Source organism: Anser cygnoides, chromosome 29, assembly GCF_040182565.1.
Source record: "Anser cygnoides isolate HZ-2024a breed goose chromosome 29, Taihu_goose_T2T_genome, whole genome shotgun sequence".
Lineage (NCBI taxonomy): Eukaryota > Metazoa > Chordata > Aves > Anseriformes > Anatidae > Anser > Anser cygnoides.
Genome location: NC_089901.1, coordinates 798,552 through 808,231, shown reverse-complemented (window position 1 = coordinate 808,231; position 9,680 = coordinate 798,552). Strand labels below are relative to the sequence as shown.

The following is a 9,680-nucleotide window of genomic DNA, read 5'->3' as shown; positions in this document are numbered from 1 at the left end:
AGCATTATCCCAAATCAATTCTCGAATTTCAGTGGGCAAAGTGCCTCCTTCTCCCTCTCTAATAATAGCTGCTGCTACAGATTGTATTCATAACCGTGCTTGGATGCAGCCCAAGGCAAGGGAGGTATTGCCCTGAGTTTTTCCAAGGGCATTTACAATTAATTGATGATCATTTTCTTCAGTTTGTTCCCAGTGGGGTAAAATGTCTGATAGAAGCCATTGACTTGCTCCTGAGGCAAATAAGGATGATTTTCTTGGTCGTTCCAATTTTCTTAGGTCATCTGTAGTAGCAGTTATTTAATATACGTAACCCTGTTCCCAATAACACAGTTGCATCCTGTGGCATGCGCTGAGATTGTTTCAGAGAACGTCTGTGTAACCATGCTAACTAGCCAGAGTCAGCTCTAGCTCTACAATACATGGTTAGATGTAACGGTGAAACACCTCAGCTCCGTGCACAGCAGCTAAGTTTCCTTTAAGGTCTGTAATTGCATCAAGATCAGGGTAAAGCATAGCATTATTAATCCAAACTGTTGCTTTGCAATTCTCCAGCTGTCCACATGCAGTTCACTCAGGATTCCTGTGAACACAAAAGAAAATAAAATATGCTCGGTTGTATTCAACTGGCAGGGTTAGAAAGAGGGTGAAAGAGCAATCTTTGACTTCCCATGTGTGGAGTTATTTGGGAGTAGTTAGCACCATTGCTACTGTTAGATGCAGAGAAGGCTTTCATTATCTCTGCCATGTTTGGAACACACTCCACATGAACGAAGTCTCAGTATGTACACTCAACACATACATACTGAACTGGAAATGGGATAAATCATATCATTATAGCGGGCAACATTAGTCGATTTAAAAGTAAGAAAAACTTATGCAAAAATTAACCACATACATGCACACAAACAAATACACAAAAGAATATTGGCCATTTGTGTAATAATTGATATTATGAGTCATATGCAGAAGCAGACTGGCAATTCATGGCTTCTGAAGCACATCTAGTCATATATTTCCTCACTACATTCTTGAGCTCCTGGTTCCTCATGCTGTAGATGAGGGGGTTCACTGCTGGAGGCAACACTGAGTACAAAAATGACACCACCAGGTCCAGAGATTGAAAGGATAAGGAGGGGGGCTTCAGGTAGGCAACCACGACAGTGCTGACAAACAGGGAGACCACAGCCAGGTGAGGGAGGCACGTGGAAAAGGCTTTGTGCTGGCCCTCCTCAGGGGGCATCCTCAGCACAGCTCTGAAGATCTGTACATAGGACACCACAATGAAGACAAAATAACCAAAGGCTAAAGAAACACTAAATACAAGTGCCCCAACTTCCCTGGGGTAGGCATCTGAGCAGGAGAGCTTGAGGATGTGGGGAATTTCACAGAAGAACTGGTCCACAGAATTGCCTTGGCAGAAGGGCAGGGAAAATGTACTGGCCGTGTGCAGGACAGCATTGAGAAAGCCACTGCCCCAGGCAGCTGCTGCCATCTTGGCACAAGCTCTGCTGTCCAGGAGGGTCCCGTAGTGCAGGGGCTTGCAGATGGCAACGTAGCGGTCGTAGGCCATGACGGTGAGAAAAGAGTATTCTGCTCCAAACAAGAAGACAAAAAAGAAGACCTGTGCAGCACAGCCTTCATAGGAGATGGCCCTGGTGTCCCAGAGGGCATTGGCTATGACTTTGGGCACAGTGGTGGAGATGGATCCCAGGTCAAGGAAGGCTAGGTTGAGGAGGAAGAAGTACATGGGGGTGTGGAGGCGGTGGTCGCAGGCTACGGTGGTGAGGATGAGGCCGTTGCCCAGGAGGGCAGTCAGGTAGATGCCCAGGAAGAGCCCGAAGTGCAGGAGCTGCAGCTCCCGTGTGTCTGCAAATGCCAGGAGGAGGAACTCGGTGATGGTGCTTCTGTTGGGCATTTTCTGCTGTTTATGGGTATGGGGTCCTGCCCGTGGAACAGAAATAGAATAATTTACCACAGACTTATCAGAGGAAAACTCATTCCATTTCTCATTTAAATCTCCCCAAATGATTGTAAACTTCCAGGCAGACATTTGGAAATTCCCTCTGAAGCATACTCCCTGTTGATTCCTGAGGGTGCCCATGGGAGCAGAGGACTTGGCACTGGGCAGTGAAAGAGTCAGTCCTGTCTACAGCCAGAGGTAAAAAGGAACATGGGGTAATCTAAAATTCACTTCACTCCTGATATCAAAGATTTTTGCCCTAGTTTTGCTCACAGCTCAACCAACTGCCAAGCAGGGCTGTGGAGATTTTATTGTAGTCGTTTGTATTTTTTTGTTCTAGCTGCCCTGTAACACTTGAGTACTGCTTTTAAGACAGAAATCCTAGGCATTTCTGCTGCACTCCCAGTAACACCCGATGGATCCTTGAAGACAAAGAAACTGTCACTTTACTGCAGAGTGTCCTTCAGAGAGCACAGCTAGTCTGTCCAGTAGTGCTGGTGTCAGCTGCCCTGTGCTGGTGTCTCTACAGGACAATTGCACCCTGAGGTTCACCTGAGAAGAACTTGGACACTACTGAGAGCAGTAGAATCCATGCGCAAAGGCCAGAACTCCAGACCCCTGACCCTGTCCCCATACCCCCCTTCCCCTAAGCACACTGAGGGCTCACTCCATGTGCGTGTGAAACCCCCATCCCCAGCCAGCCTGGAAACAAGAACAGCAGCAGCACGGCCAGCTGGAGAAGCCAGCAGGAATGCCAGTGTGCTGCTGCCAGGGGAGGCAAGGCCGGGAAGGGACAGACAGACACTCAGCAGACCCTCCTCTGCTGCAGCTCTGGCTGCAGAGGCGGCAGCTCCTGCTGGGGACACCGGGGGCTTGAGGGCAGAGGCTGTGCTGGTGGGAGAGGAGAGCAGGGGGTGTCCCAGGGAAGGCGTCTGCCCTTCAGGGGATGGCAGGGAGGTGCCTGAGCCATCCCTCACACAGCGTTTGTGGCAGCAGCTCCCTCTTACCGCCTGCCCATGTCCCTGCTGGGAGTGCGTTCTCTGTCCCCACGTCTCCTCCCTGTCCATGCTCACAGACCCCATCCCAAAAGCTGTGTGCTCAGATTCACTCAGATTCCACTCCACTGCAAGAGTCTGAAAGCACAGAATCCAAAAAAAGCCTTCCTCTTCAGGTAAACCAAGCCTCAGACTTCCTCTGTAAATGCCCCCTCATAAATGCCATTCTTTAAAGCATCTTCTACACTTTGCTGGAGAAACAGAGAGAACCGTCCTGACAGATGCTATCAGCCATCGGATGTACCAGCTGTAGAAGAGCCCTTTGGCAACTGCACCTGCATCACCCTGCTGCCAGAGACTCTCAGTGTCAACAGTCTGCAGATCTGTCCTGCCACACGCTGCCCTCTGTTGTTGTGCTTCTCACAGCCTCCAAGCCCTCTCTCCTTCCCTCCTCTCCCCATGCCACCTGCAGTCAGAGTCCCCAGCCCTGATGTGCTGTACAGAGGAGCTGCTCCTGGGCAGAGCTGACTCTCTGCAGCACTGCCCATTTGCCAGGAGCTCCCCTTGGGCCCTGAAGCCTGGCCCAGCTCAGCAGCACAGCACCCGACCATGGCATCGCTTGTTCTGTGCCATCGGGCTCCCTTGAGGTGTCCCCAAGGCCTCAGGGCTGACAGCTCCTGCAGGCAGCAGGGTCTCTCCTGGGGTGTGGTGTCTGAAGCAGACTGAAGCCATCACTGACAAACTCTGAACTCAGGAGAGATGGATTTTAGAAGTGTGATTTGTTCTATTAAAATTTGGTTGTCAAAGATGTTTTGCTTTAAGCTGTTGGGCACCTAAGCAACACAGAGATGTTATCTCATACCCACCACCCAAAAGCTTATTTGTTGAAATATAGACAGTTTAAAAGGACAGAAAATGAAGATATAAGAAAACAGTAACAATAATAATAAATAATAATATATTTTATTAGTAGTAGTAGTACATGTATAAAGCAAGTGATGCACAATGTAATTGCTCATCACCCACTGAGCAATGCCCAACCTGTCCCCATGCAGCAGTCACCCTGAACCTGGCAAGCCTGCATTAGGCTCTCATGTGCAGGTTCCTTGACCTTACTTTGTTTTAGGGCAATACAAGTTTTCAGAAGGATTAGGACTATTTTCTTCCCTTTCTCAAATACATCTTCTGCTGTGTTGTCCCAGGTGATGACAACATCAATGTATTGGAAGTGTTCAGAAGCTTCCCCCTCATCCAGGGCAGTCTGGATCAGCCCATGGCAAATAGTAGGGCTGTGTTTCCACCCATGGGGCAGTCGATTTGAGGTGGACAGGAAGCCTCTCCAACTGAAAGCTAAGTGTGGCCACTGCTGCCAAAGGGGTGGAGAAAAATGCATTAGCAATATTAATTGTGGCATAGCACTTGGCTGCCTTTGACTCCAGTTTGTATTTGTACTGAATGAAGTTCCAGCATGCCCGGCACAGCAGCACTCAGCGGTATTGTGACTTCATTCAGGCCACAGAAGTCCACCGTTATTTTTCACTCACCATCAGAATTTTGCACTACCCATATGGGACTATTAAAGGTTGAGCAAGTGTTGCTGATCATTCCTTGGCTCTCCAGTCAATGAACCAGCTCATGCATGGGAATCAGGGAGTCTCTGTTAATGCAATATTGCCTCAGGTGCACTGTTGCGGTAGCGATTGGCACCTGCTGTTCATTGGCCATCAGCACCTCCACAGCAGAAGGGTCCTGTGAAAGAGTGGGCCAGGTAGACAACTGTTCCCTGTCCTCCACCTCCAAGGCAGCTATGACAAAAGCCCACCAATATCCTTGTGGATCTCTGAAGTACCCTCTCCTGAAGCAGTCTATGTCAAGGTTGCACAGATCCTCCAGGTCAGTCTCAATGGGTTGCTTTTGCCACTCCTTCCCAGTGACACTCACTTCAGACTCCAATTCAGTTAACCCTTGGGTTTGATGTGCCAGGCCAATAATCCTCAAAGTCCAAGACACCCAATTGTCCCCTTCCTCCCCCTGGATGGAGGCTGGGCCCCTCTAGTCCTGCTCATAGTATTCATTACTCTGTTTGGAGGACTGCCCACTAGAAACCGGAGCAGCAATTTTCTCAGAACTCCTTTTTGCGAATGCTTTTCCTTGCGCCTCATGTATCCGTGCCTCTAGGGTCGAGGTAGATTTTTGCATCCCATTTTCTCATGGCCTTTCCATGGTCACACAGTTCAAACCACAGGGTGGCACATAGTATGCCCCCACTATATCAACTTGCTTGAGCAGAGGGATGCTTACACCTGATAGTTGAGGTATTGGTTCGTGCAGGTGTGGAGGAAGATGTATTCTCTTGTAGTTCTTGCACCTCATGAGAAAGTTTCTCTCGAGACAAGCCCATAGGGAAGAAGAGAGACTTTCTTTGTAATGCCATAGTTGCCTAGCCAATTCATCCACTGTGGGTTCCTCTTGGTCTTTCTTGGTCATTACTGCCAATGGGCTGGCATGTGGTGCACTCTGTTCAAACTTCTGACACATGGGTCATGTGCACTTGACTTCATCTGGATCTTTGGACAGCTGTTCATTGTCTAAGTTTCTACAAATCACCTTCAGCATGGCTAATTCTTTCAGGTACCAGATAACCCTCTCCATGGTGGTCCACTTGCCTGGTTGACATACAAGATATTTCTTGAAGGGATAGCTTTCCTTGACACCTAACAGGATTAAGTTCCTTGTGTTTTTTTTCCAATGGCTTTGCCAGTTACTCCTTCTGTAGAGGGTGATTCTGGCTGCTTGCTGCCAAAGGGGTGGAGAAAAATGCATTAGCAATATTAATTGTGGCATAGCACTTGGCTGCCTTTGACTCCAGTTTGTATTTGTACTGAATGAAGTTCCAGCATGCCTGGTATGGCAGCACTCAGCAGTGGCGTGACTTCATTCAGGCCACGATAGTCCACTGTTAGCCTTCAGTCGCCTTTAGAATTTTGCACTGTCCATATGGGACTATTAAAGGGTGAGCAAGTCCTACTGATTACTCCTTGGCTCTCCAGTTGATGAACCATCAATGATGGGAATCAGGTAGTCTCTGTTAGTGCAATACTGTCTCAGGTGCACTGTTGTGGTAGCAATTGGCACCTGCTGTTCATTGGCCATCAGCACCTCCACAGCAGACTGGTCCTGTGAGAGAGTGGGCAAAGTAGACAGTTGTTTGATGTCCTCCATCTCCAAGGGAGTCATGCCCAAAGTCCATCCAGTAAACTTTTGGATCTTTGAAGTACTGTCTCGTGAAGTAGTCTATGACAAGGATGCACAAAGGTTCTGGGCCAGTCTCAATGGGGTGCTTTTCCCACTGCGTCCCAGTTAGACTCACTTCAGCCTCCGATACAGTTAACTGTTGGGATCCCTCTGTCACTCCAGAAATACAAATGGGTTCTGGCCCTTTATAGCTTGATGGTATTGTAGTACACTGTGCACCGGTGTCCACTAGAGCCTTGAATCTTCTGTGGGTCTGATGTGCCAGGCCATGGAATCCTCAAAGTCCAATACACTCAATTGCCCCCTTCCTCCCCCTGACTGGAGGCCGGGCCCTTCTAGTCCTGCTCATAGTATTCATTACTGTGTTTGATGGACTGCCTACTAGAAATTGGAGCAGGAATTTTCTCAAAAGAACCACTTTTTGTGATTGCATTTCCTTGCTCTTCATGTATCCGTGCCTCTAGGGTTGAGGTAGATTTTCCATCCCATTTTCTCATGGCGTCTCCGTGGTCATACAGTTAAAACCACAGGGTTGCATGTGGTTTGTAACCACTATATCACCTTTCTTGACCAGAGGGACACTTACGCAGGACTGCTGAGGTATTGGTTCATACAGGTGGGGAGAAAAATGTATTCTCTTGTAGTTGTCAGACCTATTTGGACAGTTTCTCCACATATGACATGCAGGTCCATAGGGAAGAAGAGAGACTTTCTTCATACTGCCAGAGTTGGTTAGACGATTAATCCACTGTGGGTTCCTCTTGGTCTTTCCAGGCCATTTCAACCAATGAGTTGACATATGATGATGGTGCACCCTGTACAAACTTCTGCCACATGGGTCGTGTGCACTTGACTTCATCTCGATCTTTGGATAGCTGTTTGTTGTCTAGGTTTTTATAAATCGCATTCAGCATCACTAATTTCATCAGGTACTGGATACTCCTCTGCAAGGTGGTCCAATTTCCTGGTTGACATACGAGGTATTTCTTGAAGGGACACCTTTCCTTCATGCCTGACAGGATTAAGATTCTTTTGACCCTTTTCCAATTGCTTTGTCTGTCAGTCTTTCCCTAGAAGGGGATCCCAGCTGCTTGGCTTCCTTACCCTCATGTTCAAGGCTATTGGCCCCTTTCATCCAGCACTGGAGCAGCCAAGTGACAATGTGCTTACAAAGATGATGGTGGAAATCTTTTCCCGTATCTTGTAGCTTACCCTGGAATAGGGATCACAAGGTTTCTGATGCTTATATGATCTCTTCTTCTTTGTCATCCTGCTTACAACATGGCCCAACTTTGGAGAAACCTCCCTGATAGTCTTCTTCCTCCTTTCTTGTCTGGGTAGGAGTTTCTTTTCTTTCTAAAGAAAAACCGACTTCCACACCCATTGGTTTCTCTTGCATGTAGAGGCAACTGATACTGGCAGAGGTTGGTTCTCTGGCCCAGCCATGGAGTCCATCACAGGGGCAGTAGTGGCTGCAGGGCCCAACACAGGAGTTGTTCTGGCTGCAGGGTCTTTCGGATGAGTTGGGGTGGCTGCAGGGCCTATCTCAGCTTTTGGAGTGGCTACAGGGCCTGTCACAGGGGTTGGTTTAACTTTGGGCCCATCTCAGGAGATGGAGTGCCTGCAGGACCTGTTTCAGGGTTTGGAGTGGCTGTTGGGCCCTTCACAAGGGTTGTAATGGCTCCTGGGCCTGTCAGAGGGGCTGGTGTGTGCCTGCAGGAAAAGTCACAGGGGGCTGGGAGGTGTTGACTGTGGCTTGTTAAGCATAGGTCAAGGCCCAGCACATTGCAATGATTTGTGTCTCTTTGGAATAGGCATGGTGATGACACACATTTTACAAGCATTTCACAGGTTCTTTTAGGATTCTGCACTTGCTCAGAGGTGAAGTTCCAAAGCACTGGAGGTGCCCACTGCTCTAGGTGCCTGCCCATATCCTCCCACACTCCCTGCCACTCCTAACTCTCCAGCTTTCAGACAGATCTCTGGATGGCATGCATAAGTAGTTGTTTAAACATAAACAAAAGCTGAAACACATGCAGGAAATGTAACAACAGGAACATGCTGGTTTTACCATCCCAAGGATACTCAAAGCTTTGAAAAGGTACTGTAATTAGCCTGGAGGAGAAGGGGGAGGTGAGGGAGAAAGGGAGAACGAAGAAGTGGGGAAAAGCGTCCTGCACTGTCCATAGATTTACTTCCTGAGGAGAAAAGGCAAAGAGTATAAATAGTGTAATTCTTAATAGTTTCTAAGAAATGAAGAGATGGTTCCTGAGGTATTGAGGGGGCAATAATTTTATTCTATCAGAAGTCAGTGTTATCCAATACAGCAAAACAGTAAACTTAAACCAGCCCCCAGAACTGATAAACAGCATGACATGGAAGTCAGACAGTTAGTAATATGCTATACAACACGATTCTGAAAGGAAGCACAAAGACTCGAGATCAAAAAACTAACATTGTGATCAGCAACTGTTAAACTGATCTAATGCTTATAACAATTTATTTTAAAATGCTGTGGTCAGATCAGTCATCTCAAACTCTGTGCTCCACACTAGGCACCAAGAAGACTTGTTGTGCTTTGACCTGGCAGGCAGCTCAGCACTACAAAGCTATTCTTCTAATGTGATGGAGGAGAGAACTGGGTGAGGAAAAAAAAAAAAAAAAAAGTAAAAGCTTATGTGTTGACATGAAAGCAGATTAATAGGACACAAAGGAAATTATAATAACAACAACAACAACAATAGTACAATATATTGCCGTTATTATTATTATAGACACAAATAGACTAAGGAGATGATATTTTTTGTGCATATCAAAAGACAGGAAAGGTGGTGGTGATTAATTGGAAAGTGTTGGACCTGAGCATGACAAACATGGTATGGAATAAGCGGTGAATATTGTCCTAGTTTTTGCTGCAAAAGAATAAATTTTTCTTCCTAGTAGCTGGTATGGTGCTGTGTTTCATATTTACACAATACAGAACAGTTTGGGTATGAAAGGACCTTAAAGATCACCTAATTCCAAGTCCCCTGACATGCGCAGAGACACCTTCCACTAGACCAGGTTGCTCAAAGCCCCATCCAACCTGGCCTTGAACACTTTCAGAGATGGAGCATCCACAACTTCTCTGGGCAGCCTGTCCCACTGCCTAAACACCCTCTGAGTAACGGACTTCTTTCTAATACCTCTTTCAGTTTAAAATCATTACCCCTAGTCCTATCACTATGCTCTTTGATGAAGAGTCCTTCCCCAGCTTTCCAGTTGGCCCTTTTAGGTACTGGAAGGCCACTGTAAGGTCTCCCCGGAGCCTTCTCTTCTCCAGGCTGAACAACCCCAACTCCCTCAGCCGGTCTTCATAGGAGAGGTGCTCCAGCCCATTGATCATCTTCGTGGCCCTCCTTTGGACTCATTCTAATTGATCCATGTCCTTACACAGGGGGCCCCAGAGCTGAACTTGAGGTTTGGCCTCA

General features: G+C 47.4%; 1 protein-coding gene across 1 annotated transcript; it reads right to left on the bottom strand.

Moving 5' to 3' along the window:
- Positions 1–949: 949 nt before the first annotated feature.
- Positions 950–6,192, bottom strand: LOC125181502 (olfactory receptor 14C36-like). Its single transcript, XM_048056268.2, has 2 exons — positions 5,991–6,192; positions 950–1,773 (listed from the first exon to the last, which is right to left on the bottom strand). The coding sequence occupies exons 1-2, from the start codon at positions 6,190–6,192 to the stop codon at positions 950–952; spliced, it is 1,026 nt and encodes a 341-aa protein (XP_047912225.2).
- Positions 6,193–9,680: the final 3,488 nt, after the last annotated feature.